Source organism: Hylobates moloch, unplaced genomic scaffold (assembly GCF_009828535.3).
Source record: "Hylobates moloch isolate HMO894 unplaced genomic scaffold, HMol_V3 SCAFFOLD_13, whole genome shotgun sequence".
Classification (NCBI taxonomy): domain Eukaryota; kingdom Metazoa; phylum Chordata; class Mammalia; order Primates; family Hylobatidae; genus Hylobates; species Hylobates moloch.
The window spans coordinates 35,490,665-35,513,551 of NW_026652288.1; the positions used below are offsets into that span (position 1 = coordinate 35,490,665).

Sequence of the window (22,887 nt, forward strand, 5' to 3'; positions counted from 1 at the left end):
ACAGACATTGCCAAATCACCCTCTCACCAGCATGTATAAGAATGTGTGTTTCCCCACACTCCCCAATGTAGTATTACACACTATTTTTATATTTGGTGATCTGAGAGGTAAAAATGATATCTCAGTGCAATTGCAGTCGTGTTTATCTTATTGCGAGTGAATCTATTTCCATCCAGAGCTGTTCACATTTATTTCACTGGGCACTCTCCAGACCTGTCTGTCAGCCACGTTACTACTGGGTTGTCAGTTTTTAACTTATGGATTTGTAATCACTATTTTTTTCTTCTTCTTTTTTAATTATATAGAGCTATTTGCAAAATCACTCTTTGTATATTAAAGAAATGAGCCCCTTCTGGGCTGGGCGGGGTGGCTCACGCCTGTAATCCCAGCACTTTGGGAGGACTAAGTGGGCAGATCACAAGGTCAGGAGATCGAGACCATCTTGGCTAACATGGTGAAATCCTGTCTCTACTAAAAATACAAAAAAAATTAGCCAGGCATGGTGGCGGGCGCCTGTAGTCCCAGCTACTTGGGAGGCTGAGGCAGGAGAATGGCATGAACCCAGGAGGCGGAGCTTGCAGTGAGCCGAGATGGTGCCACTGCACTCCAGACTGGGCAACAGAGCGAGACTCCATCTCAAAAAAAAAAAAAAGAAAGAAATGAGCCCCTTCTGTTGAATTGCTTATATATTTTCCCAGTTTGTTCACTTCCTGGCACATCAAATTGGTCTTTAGAATAATAGCATTGGGAAGAATTGAGGGGCATGTGCCAACCCCCACAATTTCCCAGAAGGAAAAAAATTGTAAGTGACATGTTATAGCTTTCAACTCTACATAAAATTTGCCAAGTAAATGATGAAGCATCAGTCTTGGTTCATTAACATATCTATGTGAAACACCTACTGGGTGCCAGGTGCTGTTCTAGGCACTGAGGATACAGCGATGACTGAAACAGTCAAGATCATGCTCTCATGGAGCTGACGTTCCAGTGAGAGGGGCATGTCATGAATGAGTAAACAGGAGGAGCGATGCCTGGAGATGGTGATAAGCCTTCTGAGGGAGATGAAATGGGGTGATAAGGGGAGGCTGGGCCGGGGGCTGGTATAGACTGGGAGGTCAAAGAGGGCACCTCTGAGAGGGTGACTTTGTGTTAGGACCCAGGCATTAGTGTCAGAAGTAGAACTGCCCAGTAGAAGGAACAGCATGTGTAAAGGCCCTGAGGCAGGAACATGCTTGGTGCATTTGAAAAAAAAACAGAAAAGGGCTAAAGGGCTGGAGCACAGCCAAGGAGGGAGAGGGCGGTGGGAGATGAGCAGGGAGATGAGCACAGGCCTCAGTATAAAGGGATTGTAGGCAGGCGAGGGGTTTTGTTTGCATTGTTGAGGGCTATGAGAAGCCATTGGATTGTGTGTGTAAGGCGGTTTTGCTTTTTCTTTCAGAAATGTTTAAACGTAAAAGTAGAGAATTATGTCATACTCTTCACCAAGCTCAATAGATGTCAACATTTTGCCAGTCCTATTGGCAAGTAGGATTTCATCTAAACTCCTCACTTTTTTTGGTGGGTGGAGGATTGGATTTTTTTTCCTCTCCCTCTTTCCCTACCTCATCCCCCCTTTTTTCCCTTTATTTTACTTTATTTTTTACTCACCACTATACAAACAAGATTTTTTTTTTTTTGAGATGGGGGTCTCACTATGTTGCCCAGGCTGGTCTTGAACTCCTGGCCTCAAGCAGTCCTCCTGCCTCAACCACCCAAGGTGCTGGGATTACAAGCACATACCACTGTGCCTGGCCCTGTCTTAAAAAATACTTTTATTAAAATATAATGCATATATAAAGGTGCACAAATCATAGGTATACAGCTATGAGCACTCCCATGGAACTGGTACCCAGATCTAGAAATAATGTGGCCAGCTCCCAGAAGCCCCCTGGTGTCCCTTTTCAGTCTTTACTCCCCAAACTTCAACCATTAGAATCGTATAGGATGTTCTCTGTCATGACTAGCTCTCTCACTGATTATGTTTGGGAAGTCTCTGTTGTGGCATGTAACCGTGACTCGTGGACTGCTCATTCTCGTTGCTGTAGCTTCCACTGAAACAGTTTCTTACCCATTCTACTGTCGTGCGCGCTTGGGCTATCTTCAAGTCCTGCCTATTTCAGATGGTCCCCGTGAACATTGTAGTACACGTCTTGTGGTAAACACATACACATGTATGGTGGGTTACATGCAGGAGTGGAGTTGCTGGGTCATAAGGGTGGTGTATGTTCAGCTTTCTTATTTTTTTTTTATTTTTTATTTTTAGATGGAGTCTCGCACTGTTGCCCGAGCTGGAGTGCAGTGGAGCAATCTGAACTCACTGCAACCTCCACCTCCCGGCTTCAAGCGATTCTCCTGCCTCAGCCTCCCAAGCAGCTGGGATTACAGGCGCCCACCACCACGCCCAGCTAATTTTTTGTATTTTTAGTAGAGATGGGGCTCCACTGTGTTGGCCAGGCTGGTCTCAAACTGCTGACCTCATGATCCTCCTGCCTCGGCCTCCCAAAGTGGTGGGATTACAGGCATGAGCCACCAAGCCCGGCCAGCTTTCTTAGATAGCGCCTATATTAGTTTGCTAGGGCTGCCAAAACAAAGAACCACAAACTGGGTGACTTGAGAGAAATATATTGCCTGACAGTTCTGGAGGGTGGAAGTCAGAAATCAAGCTGTCAGCAGGGTTGTGAGGGAAGGATCTGTCCCTTCTGAGGGCTGTGAGGGAGAGATCTGTTTAGGCCTCTCTCCTTGGCTTGCAGGTGGCTGTCTTTTCCCTGTGTCTCTTCACATCATCTTCCTGTTATCCATGTCTATGTCCAAATTTGCCCTTTTTATAAGGACACAAGTCATATAGGATTAGAGCCCACCCTAATGACCTCATTTTAACTTGATCATCTGCCAAAGACCCTGTCTCCAAATAAGGTTAATCTCTGAGGTTCTGGGGGTTAGGATTCCAACATATCTTTTTGGGGGGTGGCAGGGAGTTGGGGGAGACATTGCAACCTATAACAGTGCTAAAGAGCTTCCCGAAGTGGTTGTACTAATTTACACTACTTGTTGGAGTATTTTAAAGCTAATTCCAGACATGAAATCATTTGCCTTGGGAGTGTTTTTTGTTTGTTTATTTTGTTTTTTGAGACAGAGTCTTGCTCTGTCACCCAGGCTGGAGTGCAGAGACACAGTGGCATGATCTCGGCCCATTGCAATCTCTGCCTCCGGGTTCAAGCGATTCTCCTGCCTCAGCCTCCCTAGTGGCTGGGACTACAAGTGTGTGCCACTATGCCTGGCTAATTGTTTGTATTTTTAGTAGAGACAGGGTTTCACTGTGTTAGCCAGGATGGTCTCGATCTCCTGACCTCGTGATCTGCCCGCCTCGGCCTCCCAAATTGCTGGGATTACAGGTGTGAGCCACCATGCCCGGCCAGGAGTATTTTTAAAGGAGGAAAGACCTGGTCTGGTTTACAATTTTATTATTTATTTATTTATTTATTTATTTTTGAGACAGAGTCTCGCTCTGTCACCCAGGTTGGAGTGAAGGGGCGTGATCTCAGCTCACTGCAACTTATGCCTCCCGGGTTCAAGCAATTCTCCTGCATCAGCCTCTGGAGTAGCTGGGACTACAGGCGTGTACCACCACACCAGGCTAATTTTGTATTTTTAGTAGAGATGGGATTTTGCCATGTTGGCCAGGCTGGTCTTAAACGCCTGGCCTCAGGTGTGTCCGCCTGCCTCGGCCTCCCAAATTGCTGGGATTACAGGCATGAGTCACCACACCTGGCCTGGCTTATATTTTTAAATGACTCTATTTGTTCTGCGGAAATGTTAAAACAAGGCAAATATTTCATCAAGAAAGAAAGGGTAGCCGGGCACGGTGGCTCACGCCTGTAATCCCAGCACTTTGGGAGGCCGAGGCGGGCAGATCATGAGGTCAGGAGATTGAGACCATCCTGGCTATCATGGTGAAACCGTCTCTACTAAAAATACAAAAAATTAGCCAGGAGTGGTGGTGGGCACCTGTAGTCCCAGCTACTCGGGAGGCTGATGCAGGAGAATGGCGTGAACCCGGGAGGCGGAGCTTGTAGTGAGCTGAGATCACACACACAAAAAAAAAACAAAAAAAAAAAAGAAAGAAAGGGTAAATAAAGAGTGAGCCCTCCCAGGACTGCCCAGTTGGGACTCTCTGGTACCCCATGGTAGAAGCCTCTGGGTGCCCTTAGCTCAGGGATGCCATTCAGAGTCCGAGTGGACGATCCCTCACTGCCCAGTGCCAAATCGCCATGTGGAGCAGCTTCCTGGTTTCAGCCCCTCGGGGTTCAGGTGATGCAGAGAGGATGAAACCCAGCCAGGACTCAGGCTGTCTTTCTGTCCACCCCGCTCCCTGCCAGGACATACAGCAGCTCCTCCAGCTCCAGCAGCTGGTGCTTGTGCCAGGCCACCACCTTCAGCCACCTGCCCAGTTCCTGCTACCGCAGGCCCAGCAGAGCCAGCCAGGTAAGGCCCCCACCCCAGATGGCCTCTCTGATGCCTCCACAGAACTTCCTCACCTTCCCCTCCCCCTCACCCTGTGTGTTTCCCCTTGTCTCTCCAGGCCTGCTACCGACACCAAATCTATTCCAGCTACCTCAGCAAACCCAGGGAGCTCTTCTGACCTCCCAGCCCCGGGCCGGGCTTCCCACACAGGTGAGACTGTCCATTGAGTGCACCAGGCCAGGCCAGCAGCAAGGCCTGCTGAAAGCTGGGTAAACGGGGGCAGGGGGGTGAGTGAGAGTCTCCTTTCCATTTGACCCAGCCACACTCTGCCAGTGATTTGCTGTGAGACCTCAGGCAAGCCCATCTCCTTGTTTGGGTCAGCCTCTTCCTCTATAGAATGACGGGAGCTGGCCCAGACAAATGGTTCTTAACCCTTTCAAGCACATGGGCTCCTTTGAGAATATGATGAAAGATTTAGATCTGATCCCCATTCCCCCAAAATGCTCGTGTGTAAAAACACACAAAATTGCAGGGGGTTGTGAGCCTTTAGGTTACAAATGCCTCGGGCCTCTTCCAGCACTGCAACGGAGGATTCTCTGAACAAGGCATTCGTTAGGTAATTATTTCACATCCACTTCCCAGACTGGAGACCGAAAACAAGGCCCACAGGTGTCTTTTATTTGGCCGTTGTCAACTAAATTCCCAGAAAGCACCACATTTCCAGCTCCTCTTGATAAACCAGAAAATCTGGTAGGGCTGTAACTGTGTCTATGTGGTGGCTTGGTGCAGTGAGCAGTTGGCTTGGCCACTGGAAGGAGCAGAGGCCCCTTAGGGTGCCAGCTCTCCAGGCCACCTTGGCACCTGGACCCCAAGGCCTTTCTTTCAGTTTGCTGCCTGAGTTCTAGACTTTAATGATAATTTTCACTACCTTTTAATGAATTTCAAAGTTTTTTTCTACCCATTTTTTATAGCCCTTTAAAAAAATATATGTGAACTATTTCAGGACTGACTGAAGAGATTAGAGACTAATACAGGTCTTAACTGCAGTTCTGAAATCCCAAATGCTCAGAAAGTCAAGTTGTTCTTGCACCATTGGCATGAGAACTCGTTTGACTGCAAAACCTGCCCTGCCATGATATAAGCCAGTGTATGACTTTTCTTTGTCCCTCTTGGTATGGCATTTTTGCTGCTGCAAAACTGTTACTGTATCTGATTATGGAGTAATATCCTTGACCCTGGTGGCGGGGGCGGGGGGAAGGGAAGGCTACATTATCTATGATATACATCCTATGTAGGCTTTCTTTTTTTCTGTTTTTGTTTTGTTTTTTTTTTTTTTGAGATGGAGTCTTGCTGTGTTGCCCAGGCTGGAGTGCAGTGGCTCAATATCAGTTCACTGCACCCTCTGCCTCCCAGGTTCAAGCGATTCTCCTGCCTCAGCCTCTGGGATTACAGGCATGCACCACCACACCCAGCTAATTTTTGTATTTTTAGTAGAGATGGGGTTTCACCATGTTGGCCAGGCTGGTCTTGAACTCCTGACTTCAGGTGATCCACCTGCCTTGGACTCCTAAAGTGCTGGGATTACAGGCATGAGCCACTGTGCCTGGCTGCCTATGTAGGTTTTCTGAAAACTGAAACAGGCACGGTGGTGCATGCCTATATTCTCAGCTCCTTGTGAACCTGAGGCAAGAGGATCACTTGAGCCTAGGAGTTTGAGGCCAGCCTGGGCAACATAGCGAGACTGGTCTCTAAAACAACAACAAAACCTGAGAGGGGTGAGAATAGGTGGATGATGAGAAATTACTTAATGGAGGCCGGGTGTGGTGGCTCACGCTTGTAATCCCAGCATTTTGGGAGGCCGAGGCAGGCGGATCACGAGGTCAGGAGATCGAGACCACGGTGAAACCCCATCTCTACTAAAAATACAAAAAATTAGCCGGGCATGGTGGCGGGCGCCTGTAGTCCCAGCTACTCGGAGAGGCTGAGGCAGGAGAATGGCGTGAACCCGGGAGGCGGAGCTTGCAGTGAGTCGAGATCACACCACTGCACTCCAGCCTGGGCGACAGAGCCAGACTCCGTCTCAAAAAAAAAAAAAAAAAAAAAAAGCAAAAAACAACAAAAAAGAAATTACTTAATGGGTACACTGTTTGGGTGATGGATACACTAAAAGCCTACGCTTCATCACTACCCAATACATTTGTGTAACAAAATTGCACTTGTACCTCTTAACATTTTGTTTTTTGTTTGAGACAGGGTCTTACTCTGTCACCCAGGCTGGAGTGCAGTGGTGTGATCACAGCTTACTGCAGCCTCAGCCTCCTGGGCTCAAGTGAAGTAGTCCCCATCCCTCCTGAGTAGCTGATACTACAGTCACACCCCACATGCTTGGTTAATTTTTAAAATTTTTGTAGAGATAGGGTTTCACCATGTTGCCCAGGCTAGTCTCAAATTCCTGTGCTCAAGCGATCCTCCCACTTTGGCTTCCTAAAGTATTGGGATTACAGGTGTGAGCTATTGCACCTGGCTGTCCTTAAATTTATACAAAAAAAAAAAAAAGGTGGGACACAGTGGTCACCCCTGTAATCCCAGCACTTTGGGAGGCCAAAGCAGGTGGATCACCTGAGGTCAGGAGTTCAAGACCAGCCTAACCAACATGAATAAACTCCATCTCTACTAAAAATACAAAATTAGCCAGGTGTGGTGGCGTATGCCTATAATCCCAGCTACTTGGGAGGCTGAGGCAGGAGAATCACTTGAACCCAGGAGGCAGAGGTTATGATGAGCCAAGATCACACCATTGCATTCCAGCCTAGGCAACAAGGGTGAAACTCCATCTCAAAAAAAAAAAAAAATTCCTAAACATCTGCCCCAGCATTTTGGAGAATAATGGATCAAGGACCTGCGTGACAAACATCCCTGTACCCACCACCTGCTTCATATCCTTTATTTTTAGGGCAATGAAGAATCCCAGATAGAGCTGTTGCTTTTTTGTAAATCTCCCTAATTGCCCTCCCAGTCCTTTTTTTTTTTTTTTTTTAACTTTCACTTTATTTGCAATCTACTCATTGCTTAGGACTTAATTTCTTAAGAGCTGTTTTAGATTCACAGCAAAACTGAGTGGAAGATATAGAGATATCCCATCTATCTCTGCCCCACACATGCACAGCTTCTCGCATTATCTACATCCCCAACCAGAGTGGTACAAGTGTAACAGCTGATGAACCTACATTGACACATCACTATTACCCAAAGTTCATAGTTGACATTAGGATTCACTCTTGGCATTGTACAGTCCATGGGTCTGCACGACCTACTCATTTTTAACCCGATTCTCTCAACAGCCCCATTGGGTAGACAGAACAGCAATGATTGTTCCCATCCTGCAGAGGGGGAAAGTGAGGCCTAGGCTAAGCAGTGATTTGGTGGCAGGGCCAGTCCTTGATTCCCAGGTTGAGATGAGGATGAACCACTGCCTCCGGCTCCAGGGAAACAGCCCTGGCACCAAAGGCCGGCTGCTCCTTCTGGGAGTTCGCAGGCGTGAAGGGACAGTGCAGAGAGTCCCAGGCAATGAGGAAACCCATGTAGGGCAGCAGAGTCGGACCTTTAAAGGGATTAACAGTGCATGTGGAGGGACCTTTAAAGGGATTGACAGTGCTTGTGGAGGAAGGCGGGGGGAGTCTGCAGGCGGCGGATGGAACGCAGGGGCGAAGAGGGCGGGAGGAGGACTGTGCACCCATCGCTGAGCCCCATCCTGGTCCTCCACCCTGCATCCCACCCACCTGCCCACCCCACCAGGCCGTGACCCGCCCTACGCTGCCCGACCCGCACCTCTCGCACCCGCAGCCCCCTAAATGCTTGGAGCCACCATCCCACCCCGAAGAGCCCAGTGATCTGGAGGAGCTGGAGCAATTCGCCCGCACCTTCAAGCAACGCCGCATCAAGCTGGGCTTCACGCAGGTCTGGAGGCACCTTGCAGGCTGGGCGGTGGGCGTGGGGGCGTGGCCAGTTGATAGAGGCCGCGAGGGGCGTGGCCAGTGGGTGGGCGGAGTGGGCCCAGTGCCGGAAGGCCCCACCCTGACCTCCGACCCTTCCCCGCCCCACTGGCCCAGGGTGATGTAGGCCTGGCCATGGGCAAGCTCTACGGCAACGACTTCAGCCAGACGACCATTTCCCGCTTTGAGGCCCTCAACCTGAGCTTCAAGAACATGTGCAAACTCAAGCCCCTCCTGGAGAAGTGGCTCAACGACGCAGGTGGGACTAGGCTGGGGTTCCTGCGTAGGGGGCGGGCAGTGGCCGGTGGCCGCGGGAGGCGCCTTCTCATGCTTATGTCTCCCCCGGCGTACAGAGACTATGTCTGTGGACTCAAGCCTGCCCAGCCCCAACCAGCTGAGCAGCCCCAGCCTGGGTTTCGACGGGCTGCCCGGCCGGAGACGCAAGAAGAGGACCAGCATCGAGACAAACGTCCGCTTCGCCTTAGAGAAGAGTTTTCTAGCGGTGAGGCCCCCCTCTCCTGGGTGGCCCTCACCTGAGGGGTGGCGGGCGGTGGGCCCCGGGCTAACGAGCCCTCTGCCTGCAGAACCAGAAGCCTACCTCAGAGGAGATCCTGCTGATCGCCGAGCAGCTGCACATGGAGAAGGAAGTGATCCGCGTCTGGTTCTGCAACCGGCGCCAGAAGGAGAAACGCATCAACCCCTGCAGTGCAGCCCCCATGCTGCCCAGCCCGGGGAAGCCGGCCAGCTACAGCCCCCATATGGTACCAAGAGCCCGCCTGGGGGGTGGGAGACCACAGAGCTCCGCAGGCACCTGTGTGAAGCCCACCCTGCCTGGTTGTCCACAGAGCCTAGAACAGAGGCAAGAAGAGTCACTCTTGGAGACAGGCCATCATGTAGATGGGCACAGTCACACAGGGACAGTTTCCAGGGAACTGTGGTCTTAGGTGGGGGATACAAGCACTCCTAGATACACACCGACATAGCCAGACACAGAGTTGTCACAGTGCCATAGCTACACAGGAAGGGATATATGTCCTGGGACGTGGTCCAGGTTAGAACACACAGGCTCACAACCACACGGAGGCAGGGAGAGGCACTTATTTGCCATTCAGGGAAATTGTCACACCCATGGGCGTACTCTCAGGTCCATAGCTATACACAGGCCCACTTGATATCAGACACAGCTGGGACATCCTTTATCCCATCCCTTTATTTCCATTTCTGGAAAGAGCTGTGATGCTCCAGAGAGGAGCCCCACCCCCACTGGTGTGAAGGAGGCATTGTCTGAACTGAGTTCTAAAGGACAAGGGAGAGTTAGCCAGCCACAAGAAGGCAAAGAGCCTTCCTGGACCAGTGTGTACTAAGGCCTAGAAGCCAGGGTGTGCCCAGCCCAATTTGAGAAACTCCAGTGCAATTTAGTGTGGTTGGTGCTGCAGTTTATATGAATGAGGTTGCGGAAGGAATGGGGGCATGTACCCCAAGTTTTACAGTGAAGAGCTGGAACTTGAACCATGGGCAGTGAGGAGGTAAGGAGTGGTTTTGAGCTGGGGAAGGAGAGAGTTACATTTAGTGAGGTTTCTGGGGCTGATGCAAAGGTGAGACTGGAGGTGGGGTGGCCAAGAAGGAAGCTGGTGGATGGTCCCAGAAAATCAAGTAATATGACATCTCAACACCCTGATGCAAAGATATGCATCCATTTAGCCTCGCACTTTAGATCCGCTCTTTCCCTGCTGGGTCACTTTCAACAGTCTCTCCTGCATTGCTTGCCAACCCCACTGGTAAAAGGGTGGTGTTTGCTTGTCCAGGGAAAAGAGTTTTAGTTTTGCAGAATCAACAATAGCAGGAGCATGTAGAGCAGCCACTCTTCCGGTGCAGTCACTTCGGACCAGACGCAACCCTGCAGAGACTAGCCAGATGGGGCGGTGTCAGAAGAGAGGTGGGGAGTGTTCTCAATGGAGAATTAGCCCTTCCTGCTTGTGGCTCAGGATCAGCTAGGGCAAGTGTGAAGAAAGCACGTGGAATAATACAAATGCAGCCTTGTGCCAAAGCCCCCTGACCCCATCCTGGGACAGAGGAGTGGGGTCCTGCAGGAAGCATCACAGGGGCTGCTGGCAGACAGTGGCTAACCATACCTCCTTTCTTCTCTCCTCAGGTCACACCTCAAGGGGGCGCGGGGACCTTACCGTTGTCCCAAGCTTCCAGCAGTCTGAGCACAACAGGTCAGGGAGGGCAGAAAATGGTGAGGGGGGACTGGGAGGATGTGGCACAGGCTGGAGCCTGAGGTTCCCAAGTGGCTCTGGGTGTCCATGGGCCTCAAGACTGGGCTCGGGGAGTGTGGGTGGGGGAATGGGAGAGACAGTGGGAAGAGGGCAGGACTCACCCCTCCTCTGCAGGAGCAACTCAGCTTTAATCTGCTTTACGATTTCCTATGAGAAAAGCATGGGCCTGGTAAAAGGTGAGACACTTGAGTTTTGTGCCTGGCCTCTGTCATTTTTAAGCTGTGTGAATTCAAGTGCTTACTTTATCCTTCTAAGCCTCAGTTTTTATAAAATTATTATGAATGTGTAATACATAAAAAGATATAAATACATGTATGTAAGAGTGTATGTGTATGTACACATACACACATACATGCATACATACATAGTCTTGTACCCAGACTTCCCCTCCCTCTTCCTGCGACACAGCAAGTTTATATGTATGGTTATACACCATATATATAATAATAATAGAAAATTAGCTGGGTGTAGTGGCTCATGTCTATAATCCCAGCTCTTTGGGAGGCCAAGGCAGGCAGATCACCTGAGATCAGGAGTTCGAGACTAGCCTGGCCAACATGGGAAGCCCTGTCTCTACTAAAAATACAAAAATTATCTGGGCGTGGTGGTGTGTGTCTGTAATCCCAGCTACTCAGGAGGTTGAGGCAGGAGAATCACTTGAATCCGGAAGGAGGAGGTTGCAGTGAACTGAGATCACACCACTGCACTCTAGCCTGGTGACACAGTGAGATTCCATCTCAAAAAAAAAAAAAAAAAAAAAAATATATATATATATATATACACACACACACACACACATAATATATATATATATATATACATAATATATATACACATAATATATATATATACACATAAAACAACATATTGCCCCTCCCCAGGCTAGAAAATAGTAAGTGGAGATTTATAAAGTAGTAAGTGCTTGCCTGGCACTGTACTAAGCTCTTTCTAAACTGCATTGACTGACTTAATTCTCAAACTCATTTTATGAGATAGGTTCTATTATTATCCCCATTTTCCAGACAAGGGATCTGAAGGTCAGAGAGGTTAAGGCGCTCACCCAAGGGCACTGCTGGGATGAGACAGAGCCACAAGTTTCTACCCCAGCAGTCTGGCTGAGTCTGGGCCCTCAGCCCCTGCCAGGTTGCCCATCCTTCGGCTGTGGCAGTGTGCCTGGCACCCTTCGCCCCTCCCCAGCCCCTAGAGGGAGCCATAGGGCTTTGTCTCCTGGGCGCCCCCGTTTCTAGTCGGTAAAAAAGTGGTTCGTGGCAGGGAGTGTAGAGTGCCAGGGCTCAGCAGGAAGCAGCTGCTCTGACTTCCATTGTTATAACAGGGATCACCATGGCAGAGGCACAGGGAAATGACTCTGGGAAGAGAGGGCAGGGAGGTCTAAGGCTGTTCTGACTGAGGAGATGCTGCGTGAGCTGGGCGGGAGGACAAGTAGGAGCTGACCCCAGGTTCCTCAGTGGGGGATGAGTGGAAGCTGAAGACCCCATCTTTCTGTCTCTCTCTGGCAGTTACTACCTTATCCTCAGCTGTGGGGACGCTCCACCCCAGCCGGACAGCTGGAGGGGGTGGGGGCGGGGGCGGGGCTGCGCCCCCCCTCAATTCCATCCCCTCTGTCACTCCCCCACCCCCGGCCACCACCAACAGCACAAACCCCAGCCCTCAAGGCAGCCACTCGGCTATCGGCTTGTCAGGCCTGAACCCCAGCACGGGGTAAGTGGGTGTAGGTGGGAAGCTGTGGGGAGAAGCAGGGTTGCTGCTGCTTCTAGGGTGGGGAGCTGCACCCCAGTTATGTTGGCAGGTCCCAGCCCCTGCTAATGCCTCTGCTTTGCCTCTTGCAGAAGCACAATGGTGGGGTTGAGCTCCGGGCTGAGTCCAGCCCTCATGAGCAACAACCCTTTGGCCACTATCCAAGGTGCGTGCTGCCTCATGTCACACCCATCGTCACCAGCCCTATCCTCTGGGGCCTCGAGCCCTGCCATTGCTGCTCCAGCCATGCCATCCCGCCCCTGCTCACTGCATTGCTCGCCTCTTCATACCCATCTCACCTTTGGGGAAGGTGTGAGGGGTGCTGATGGGGGTCAGTGGGACCGATGGGGAGATGGGGGGCACTCTGGGCAGGACGCTGGAAGGCAAAGGTCTCCCCTGGCCCGGCGTGCCCCCAGCCCAGCCTCTCTCTCTCCCTGCCAGCCCTGGCCTCTGGTGGAACCCTGCCCCTTACCAGCCTTGATGGCAGCGGGAATCTGGTGCTGGGGGCAGCCGGCGCAGCCCCGGGGAGCCCCGGCCTGGTGACCTCGCCGCTCTTCTTGAACCATGCTGGGCTGCCCCTGCTCAGCACCCCACCTGGTGTGGGCCTGGTCTCAGCAGCGGCTGCGGCCGTGGCAGCCTCCATCTCCAGCAAGTCTCCTGGCCTCTCCTCCTCATCCTCTTCATCCTCATCCTCCTCCTCCTCCACTTGCAGCGACACGGCAGCACAGAGGGTCCAACTGGTGCAGCCATGCCTCCTCCCTTCTCCTGCCTTGGTCCTTGCCTGGAAGGGGGAGAGGCCAGTGGGGGGGAAAAGAAAGAAACTAACCAACAAAAGAGAAAACCAAAAATAATCACAACAGAAACCAGCTGCCCCAAAGGAACCAGAGGTGAAAAACAAACAAAAAAAAACCAAAACCAAACCAAAAAAAAAAAAAAAAAAAAAACCCACAAAATCAAACAAACCAAAAAACCAGTCGCGAGCCAGACCTCAGCGTGCTCACCCTCACTGCTACGACGCCAAATAAAAACCCCAGCCAGGGGCGGAGAAGCCTCCAGCAGGTCAGACCTCATGCCACCGAGCCCTGGCTGTGGGACCAACCCCCAACCCTGCCTCCCCCGTGGGGGCTACAGAAGGAAAAAGAGAAGATGCCAGCTTCCTAGTTCCGGCCCCCAGCCCTGGGCCAGCGAAGACAGGGCACAGCCTGTGCAGATGGGCTGGGGCTTAGCACCACCCACCAAATGTTCTTTTCCAGAAGGTGAAAGAGAAAGGGCCTGAACAACCTTACACCAAATATTCAGTAGCTTCATCCAAAGGATGTACAGAATTTTTAGCATTGTACTCAACAGAATGTGTCCCTACCATGTGTCCCCTTCTCCCCTGGCCCCCAGCTCTCCCCACCTGGGCAGGGGGTCTTGCTTTAACCTCCTCCCTCCCCCCAGCCAGGGGAGAGTTCAAGGGAAGGCCTGCGGGCAACTTTTCATCCCCTGTTCCTCCCTCTTTTCCCCTTTGAAGGGTAGGCTAGGCCATTTTGCCAAGTTCTAGCTCTCACAAGTCCCTCCTCAACCCTGTCACCCTCCTCTGCTCTGGAATAGACTCCCTCCCCAGCCTGTGGGAAGGTGGAAGTTTCAGGCAAGAGGGGATGAAGACATTCAGTTGCGGGCATTCAGTTGTCTTTTTCCATCCTGTCTGTTTCCCTGAAAAAAAAAAAATTCATATTCCAGTGCCTATCCGTGGGATCCTTCACGTTCTTTGACATTAACCAGAAACCAAAAAGAGAACTCACCTCGTTTTTCCCACCCTGTGCCCCTCTGGTACTGGCGAATGCCTCTCCCTCCCCCCACATGCACACACGCACACACCCCAGTGGTGGGGTTCCTCAAGATGGCATCCCCATCAGGGTCCATGTGGTGGGGACAGTGCCACAGCCTGTGGCCCCCATCTGAGAGGGCGTGGTGGTGGCCACCACTCCCAGGAGACCTCTACAAGTCTTGGCTGGACCCTGTGTTTGACCAGCCCCGGACACGTCTCCACTGACGACGGACAGAGGAGAGACACCACTGGGAGCCACCCTGCCCTCCTGCTATTGTGGAGGCCAACAAAGTTTTGAACCAAAAACCAAAAAAACAGAAACAAACAATAAATTTAAACTAGAAAAAAAGAATTTATATATATATATACATATATATATATATATAAAAGGGAAAGAAGATGAGGACTCCAAGAATGAGACGGAACCGCGAGGCGGAGCCAAGCCCCTGCACCGGCGGTCCAGGCCCTTGTTTCCCAAGGCGGACGGAAGGACGGATGCTTCTTTCTCTTCACAAATACCTCATGGACGTCGTCTTTGGGAAAGCCGGAGGGGGCGGCTGGGGCAGGACCTGTCCCTCGGCCAGGGCAGATGGAAGCGGGTGGGCGGGGCTGAGAGAGGGTGTCAGGGACAGGGGTGAAGAGCCCCAAACTCCCCTCCCAAATCAACTGAAAAAGCTTTAAAAAAAGACAGGAAAAAAAGGAGTAAGAAAGCAAAAAGAACAGATGAAGGAAAACTTAACAACTTTTGGGTGGTTTGATTCCTCCTTTGATTTCTTTTTCGGTTTTCTTTTGTCTGACCTCTCTCCTCCCCCCCTTCCTCTCTCCTCTCCTCCTTCCTATCTCCTCTCTCTCCCTTTGCTCTCCTCTCTCCTCTCTCAATCTTGTTCTTTCTGGGTCTCTCCTCAAACCAAAGTGTTGCAGTGAAGGACACGAGCCATTGAAATCAGGGTGGGGCCTGATAGCCGTAGTGTGGCCCCCGCCCCTCGTTGGGCAGGAGCAGAGAGAGGGGAGAGCCCTGAGACCGCAGGGCTTTGGCCTGGGCAGCTTCCACTTTCTGCCGGACACTCTGAGGAGAGGCAGATGGAGCTCCAGGCCTCAGCGTTCTCTTTTTTCCTTGTCTCCCTTCTCCCACCTGGGAAATGAAACTGTTGGGCTGGGCGACGGAGGCAGCAGAGACTCGGCCATTGCAGGGGCCTCTGGGTGCCTTGTCCGGGCAGTGGTGAAGTAGCCGCCCCTCCCACCCCTGGCACGATGGGGCCTGGCACCTCGTCTACCCATCCTCGCCGGAATGTAAGCATCTCTGCTGAACGACTCCCTGCCCTTACCCTACCTCTGAGTTTGTCCATGTTTATTTCCTGAAGAGAGAAGGGACTGGCAAGAGGGCTTGGGCCCCAGCCCAAGGGTGGAGAGGGGGCCAAGGGCTCCTGACCAAATAGGAAGGACATTTGAGCAGAGCAAAATGAAAGGAATTACAACCAAAAACCCTCTCCGAGAAGACAGGCAGCATGGAAGGCATGGTGGAGATGATTCAAACAAAAACTATGATTCTAGACCAAAAAGGAAAAAAAAAAAAAGGAAAGAAAATCCAGGACTCACCACCACCCACTTCATCCTGCTTCCTCCCCATCAAGTCCCACCACCTGGGACCTCTCCCCACCCCAGTATGTGGGAGTGGGGTAAAGAGGAGAGGAGGAGCATGGGGCAGATGCCCTGACGTTGGTGGAGGGACCCCTGTGCAGCCGGGGGTGCTGGGGACCCTCCCCATCCAACCCTCACGCCTAGGAAAAGAAAAACAAGAAAAAAGAAAATTCCTGGGAGGGGGAAAAATAACCAAATCCCAAGCTTTAACTACAGCTGTGAAACCAAATATTGGGAAGGGGGTAGGAGGGAGGGAGGGGCAGGTGAGCCCCAGGTCTCCCCGCTGGGCCCCCCTCCCCCGAGGACTCGAGATAAGGCACCAAATACCTCATAGAACTTTAATGTTAAAAAAAGGAAACCAAATATCGTTGGCTGGGGGCCAGCCAGGGCAAGGGGCTGGGGGCTGGAGGGAGCCAAGGTTGGGAAGGTGATGGGGGAATTCATGCCCCCCACCCCCATCTGCCCCTTCCACTCTGGTCCCCTGTCTCGACTCCGGGAAACAAAACTATCTCATCGTTTTTATTTTGTGGTCTGTACAGAGCCTGTGTCCGTGTGTCTGTGTGTGAGCGAGAGTTGGAGGGCTGGGGAGCTTTATGTGGGGGATGGGCAGGGAAACCCCAGGCTAGGCTATGGGCTAGGTTAGATGTCCAAGGTTGGGGGCCAAGGGCCTGGGCTAGAAAGAGAGATGAGTGGGTTGGAGCAGTGGGGAGCCCTCTGAATTTCTCTTCTCCCCAACCCTGACCTCCTACTTAAGGGAGGGACAGAGACTGGGTCTATCCTAATGGTGGGCCTTTTCATTGTGCCAAAAAAAAAAAATTGATGCCAGTAACTAAACCACCTCTCTCTGTTCTCTTCTGGGGGGTGGGGTGTGTGTGTGTGTGGGGGTGGGTAGGGATGGGGAACCCAAGCCCCAATAGGAGTTGGGGCTGAGATCAGGAGGAGGGGAAGGATATGAGTTTTCCATCCATCTCCCTGGAGAAGGCCATGACGGGCTCTCCAAGCCCTGGGGAGATCTGGCAAGGGACTAGCCAAGTCAGGGTCACCTGTTGACCTGACTAGTTTTTCTAACCCACCCGAATACCAGGGTGCCTCTCTCTTCCTCTAGCCCAGGGTAGGGGGGCCTGAGTGAGAGAGAGAGTGAGACAGACAGCAAGATTGAGACACACGGGCCCCCACTGGTCTCTGAGTGGGAAAGGCAAGTGCAAGAGATAAAGGCCTCCAAGAGAAAAAAGAAACAAACCAAAGATTTAACCATTAAAAAAAAAAAAAACCCACAGACAACTCCGCTACCTTTTTATATGTTGGAAAAAAAAGTGAAAAAAAATTAAAAATAAAAATAAAAAAAAAACACAAAAACTCCAAGCCGCAGGTCCTTCATGCGGTTTAAACTTTGACCTCAGCAGTCTCCAAAGCAAGACGACGATGACAAAGGCGGAAACAAAGAAAAAATAATGTATATTTTTAAGTATTTGTCCTTGAATTGTTAGCTCCTTGTTAAACAAACAAAAGGAGAGAAAAATCCAGAGAGAAGTGTTGCTGGGACGGAGACAACTATTTACTATGTCTGTGACCCCTCCCTTCTGCCACCCTCCCCTTCCTCTCTTTCCTGTCCTCTAACCTTGCTGCCCCTCCCCCAACACGTCCCCCAAACCCAGGGGCTCAGTATTTATTTATTTATGTAATTGCAGGGTGACTGGGGGCCTCTCTCGGCAACTCGTAGAGGGCCTTTGGATAATGGCAGGGTGGGGAAAGGGCGAGAAGTCTTTGGGAAGAACAGGGGCCCAAACTTTCAACTCCTTTCTGGCCTCTTGTCCCACTGCTGCCACCATCACCTTCCAAATCCAGGGCTGCACTAGGGCAAGGTGACCACCCTACTTCGTAAAGACCTGATTGGCCCAGCCCGTTCTGGTGTGGGTGTCTTTCACCGCTCAGAATGACCAGGTTGGAGTGCGGGTGGGTGAAGTTGGAGGGGGTGGCAAGTACAAGGCAAGGGTGCCCAAGAACCGGCATCCAGAAATCAGCCCTGGAGTAGACCTGCCTTTCCTCCATCCTCACCAAGTTAGCCTCCCTTTCAGTTCCGTCTGACCCTGTGTTGGTAGCCCCTTCCTTCCCTTCCTGTACCCCCACCCTGTCTCTTCTCGTGGTAGCGGGTTAGCGTTTCAGTGTTCTTAACTCCAATCTGCTTGTTCATTGTACAATGTGCTTCTTTTAAGGCCCCATTTTTGTAACTTGAGTGTGTCATTCATCGGAACAACAAACATCAAAAAATAAAAAATTAAAAACTGTACAGAGAGAAATGATGCCTGCTCTCCCTTGGTCTCCTCTCTGTCCTGGGAAGAGTGGTGAAGAAATCAGGGTGTGGGGTTGGAGATCTGTATGCTGGGGAGGCGAGGGTTTTACTTCTGTTCCAATAGTGAATGTTCAGTCTGGGCAACATAGAACTCTTCTCTAAAACAGCCCCAAAAACTCAACTGGGCATGGTGGCGTGTGCTTGTTGTCTAGTCCTAGCTACTTGGGAGACTGAGGTGGGAGGATTGCTTGAGCCCAGGATGTTGAGGCCGCAATGAACCGTGATCGTGCCACTGCACTCTAGTCTGGGTAACAGAGACCTTGTCTAAAAAACAAAAACAAAATTAAATTTTAAAAAACAGTGAATGTTTGGAAGTAAAACCTGCACAAATGTTCTTGCCAAAGAACCAAGTCTTTGAATTTAGGATGAATTCCTATTTCTGAATTCAAATCTCAGTTCTGCCATTTTATAAATATATGACCTTCAATATGTGAGCTTCTGTGTCCTCATCTGTAAATAAGGGACAATACTGACCTCACAAGTTTGTAGGATGATGGTCTAAGTAAAGTGCTTAGGACTGAGCTCCAGCACACTGTCTTCAATAAATGAGAACTATGAGAAAGCCAGGAAACCAGCAAATACCTCTCCATTTCCATCCCTGGATGCTTCCCCAGAGGACTAAAGAGACTCTTTAAAACCAGAGTTTCAACTAACACATTAAAAAGTTTCAACCTCACAAATAGTCAAATAAATTAACAGAAGAGTTATATGTCATTTTTTCACATCACCAAAAAAAATGCAAAAAAAAACCCCCAAAACAAACAAAAAAAACGCCGGGTGCGGTGGCTCACGCCTGTAATCCCAACACTTTGGGAGGCCAAAGCTGGCGGATCACCTGAAGTCAGGAGTTCAAGATCAACCTGGCCAACATGGTGAAACCCCGTCTCTACTAAAAATACAAAAATTAGCTGGACGCGGTGGCGCACGCCTGTAATCCCAGCTACTCAGGAGGCTGAGGCTGGAGAATAGCTTGAATCCGGGAGGTGGAAGTTGCAGTGAGCCAAGATCGCGTCACTGCACTCCAGACCAGGCGACAGAGCGACTCCATCTCAAGAAAAAAAAAAGAGCCGGGTGCAGTGGCTCACGCCTGTAATCCCAGCACTTTGGGAGGCCGAGGCAGGTGGATCACGAGGTCAGGAGATTGAGACCATCCTGGCTAACACGGTGAAACCCTGTCTCTACTAAAAATACAAAAAATTAGCCGGCCATGGTGGCAGGCGCCTGTGGTCCCAGCTACTCAGGAAGCTGAGGCAGGAGAATGGCGTGAACCCGGAGTCAGAGCTTGCAGTGAGCTGAGATTGTGCCACTGCACTCCAGCCTGCGCGACAGAGCGAGACTCCGTCTCAAAAACAAAGAAAAACAACCAAAAAAACCAGGCTACGTGTGGTGGCTCCTGCCTGTAACCCTAGAATTTAGGAGGCCAAGGCAGGAAGAAACCTTGAGCCCAGGAGTTTGACACCAGCCTGGGCAACACAGTGAGACCCCATCCCTACAAAAATTGAACAAAATTGGGCCGGGTGTGGTGGCTCACGCCTGGAATCCCAGCACTTTGGGAGGCCGAGGCGGGTGGATCATTAGGTCAGGACTTCGAGATCAGCCTGGCCAATATGGTGAAACCCTGTCTGTACTAAAAATACAAAAATTAGCCAGGCATGGTGGTGTGCACCTGTAGTCCCAGCTGCTTGGGAGGCTGAGGCACAAGAATCACTTGAACCTGGGAGGTGGAGGTTGCAGTGAGCCAAGATTGTGCCACTGCACTCCAGCCTGGGTGACAGAGCGAGACTCTGTCTCAAAAAAAAACACACAAAAAAAGAACACAATTAACTGGGCATGATGGTGTGCATCTGTGGTCCCAGCTACTCGGAAGGCTGAGGTGGATCTCTTGAGCCCAGGAGGCCAAGGCTGCAGTGAGCTATGATCGCACCACTACACTCCAGCCTGGGTGGTGATAGAGCGAGACCCTGTCTCAAACCAACCAACCAGAGTTGATTTTGAAGTTTTCTGGTGGTACAATGTACACACCAACCCCCTTCCTTTTTAGAGCAACATTAACTCTTACTCAAATTATTGTGCCATCTGTTATTCGGCAGTAGCAACAGCTTCTGCAGGCCGTCAGGCCATGGACTGATCCCTAAGACCTCACCACTGAAAAGCTTAAGTGGTATTAATGAAAATGCACTGGAAGGCTGGGCGTGGTGGCTCATGCCTATAATCCCAGCACTTTGGGAGGCCCAGGCCGGCGAATCACTTGAGGCCAGGAGTTCAAGACTAGCCTGGCCAACACGGTGAAGCCCCATTCTACTAAAAATACAAAAATTGGCCGGGCGCGGTGGCTCACGCCTGTAATCCCAGCACTTTGGGAGGTGGAGGTGGGCGGATCACGAGGTCAGGAGATGGAGACCATCCTGGCTAACACCGTGAAACCCCGTCTCTACTAAAAATACAAAAAATTAGCCGGGCGAGGTGGCGGGCGCCTGTAGTCCCAGCTACGCGGAGGCTGAGGCAGGAGAATGGCATGAACCCCGGGGGGCAGAGCCTGCAGTGAGCCGAGATCGCGCCACTGCACTCCAGCCCGGGTGAAAGAGCGAGACTCCTTCTCAAAAAAAATAAAAATAAAAATAAATAAAAATAAAAAAACAAAAATTAGCTGGGCATGGTAGTGCACACCTGTAATCCCAGCTACTTGGGCAGCTGAGGCACAAGAATCACTTGAAGCTGGGAGGTAGAGGTTGCAGTGAGCTGAGATCATGCCACTGCACTCCAGCCTGGGTGACAGAGCGAGACTCCATCTCAGGGAAAAAAAAAGCTGTTGCGTTTCCTCAGCACTGTTCCATCCTCTAATGTATGCTTGGCACACAGGTGCTGGGATCCTGCAAAGTCGATAGTGAGGGTTGGGGGAATCGAGGCACAGGAAAAAGGAATAGAGTGAAAGATAGGTTTCATATTTAGTAAGACAAAAAGTGTCAGCATTGCAGTGTTTTGGCAAGACAAAGAAAGCAAAGCTCCTCAACTCTCAAAACAAGTCAGTAGGGATGGGGCATAAGAATAGTACATGGAGGAAGATCATTTGGTTCAGGCCCATCTTCAAGGTGGCACAGTCAGAACCAAACAACCCAAGACCCCATCTCTACAAAATAAATTAGCCAGACGTGGTGATGCTCGCCTGTCCTTCCACCTACTTGGGAGGCTGAGGCAGGAGGATCACTTCAGCCTAGGAGGTTGAGGCTGCAGTGAGCCGTGATCGTGCAACTGCATTCCAGCCTGGGTGACAGAGCGAGACTCTGAAAAACAGAAAAAAACAGACCAGGTGTGGTGCCTCATGCCTCTAATCCCAGCACTTTGGGAGGCCGAAATGGGATGATCCCTAGAGGCCAGGACTTTGAGACCAGCCTGGCCAACACAGCAAGACCCCCTTTTTAATAAAAAGATAAAAATAAAACCTAACACAAGAAGAGAAAACCAAACACCACATGTTCTCACTCTTAAGTGGAAGCTGAACAATGAGAACATGTGGACACAGGGAGGGGAGCATCACACACCAGGGCCTGTCAGAGGGTGGAGGGCTAGGGAGGGATAGCATTAGGAGAAATACATAATGCAGATGACAGGTTGATGGGTACAGCAAACTACCATGGCATGTGTATACCTATGTAACAAACCTGCATGTTCTGCACATGTACCCCAGAACTTAATTTAAAAAAAAAAAAGAATACTCCAAATCCTAGGATTTAGAACTATATATATGTACATAAACATTAAAATGTATGTTTATATGTCTATAGAGTAAAACAAACTATAAAAAAATCTTTATATATACATATATGTATATTATTTACTGTATCTATTGTGTAATTTATATACATGTAACAGGTAGGATACACACATACACACATACATGCACATAACCTACTGATTATGTATTTTTTTGTATAAACAGAACCCTAACTAATACATTAACTTTTCAAATGTTATGTCATTTATTTTACAAGAACAATTATTAGAATTTGTTTTAGGCCAGACATGGTGGCTCATGCCTGTAATCCCAGCACTTTGGGAGGCTGAGGCGGATGGATCACCTGAGGTCAGGAGTTCAAGACCAGCCCAACCAACATGGTGACACCCCATCTCTACTAAAAATACAAAAAACTAGCCTGGCATGGTGGTGCGCACCTCTAATCCCAGCTACCTGGGAGGGTGAGGCAGAATTGCTTGAACCCAGGAGGTGGAGGTTGCAGTGAGCCAAGATCGTGCCATTGCACTCCAGCCTGGACGACAGTGAGACCCTGTCTTAAAAAAAAAAAAAGAGTTCTTTCAGGCCGGGCACAGTGGCTCATGCCTGTAATTCCAGCACTTTGGGAGGCTGAGGTGGGTGGATCACCTGAGGTCAGGAGTTCGAGACCAGCCTGGCCAACATGGTGAAACCCCGTCTCTATTGAAAATACAAAAATCTAGCCGGGTGTGGTGGCACGCACCTGTAATCCCAGCTACTCGGGAGGCTGAAGCAGGAGAAACGCTTGAACCTGGGAGGTGGAGGTTGCAGTGAGCCGAGATCACACCACTGCA

The 22,887-nt window shown here is 50.5% G+C and overlaps 2 protein-coding genes across 6 annotated transcripts in view; one reads left to right on the forward strand and one right to left on the reverse strand.

Annotated features, from left to right (window-relative positions):
• Positions 1–13,102, forward strand: part of POU2F2 (POU class 2 homeobox 2) — a 40,907-nt gene extending 27,805 nt beyond the window's left edge. For 3 of the 5 annotated variants that reach the window (XM_032172778.2, XM_058426550.1, XM_032172780.2), the window contains 9 exons: positions 4,416–4,521; positions 4,619–4,710; positions 8,344–8,457; positions 8,610–8,751; positions 8,846–8,994; positions 9,077–9,253; positions 10,645–10,711; positions 12,289–12,490; positions 12,968–13,102. In XM_032172778.2, the coding sequence (XP_032028669.1) occupies positions 4,416–4,521; positions 4,619–4,710; positions 8,344–8,457; positions 8,610–8,751; positions 8,846–8,994; positions 9,077–9,253; positions 10,645–10,711; positions 12,289–12,490; positions 12,968–13,007 (1,089 nt within the window). In that variant the 3' untranslated portion in view covers positions 13,008–13,102. Of the gene's footprint in view, positions 1–4,415; positions 4,522–4,618; positions 4,711–8,295; positions 8,458–8,609; positions 8,752–8,845; positions 8,995–9,076; positions 9,254–10,644; positions 10,712–12,288; positions 12,491–12,967 lie in introns of all 5 variants that reach the window. The other 2 variants (XM_058426549.1, XM_032172779.2) reach the window with 1 other exon arrangement.
• The window catches only part of LOC116480610 (carcinoembryonic antigen-related cell adhesion molecule 1-like), a 1,172,951-nt gene that overhangs the window by 872,899 nt on the left and 277,165 nt on the right, over positions 1–22,887 (reverse strand).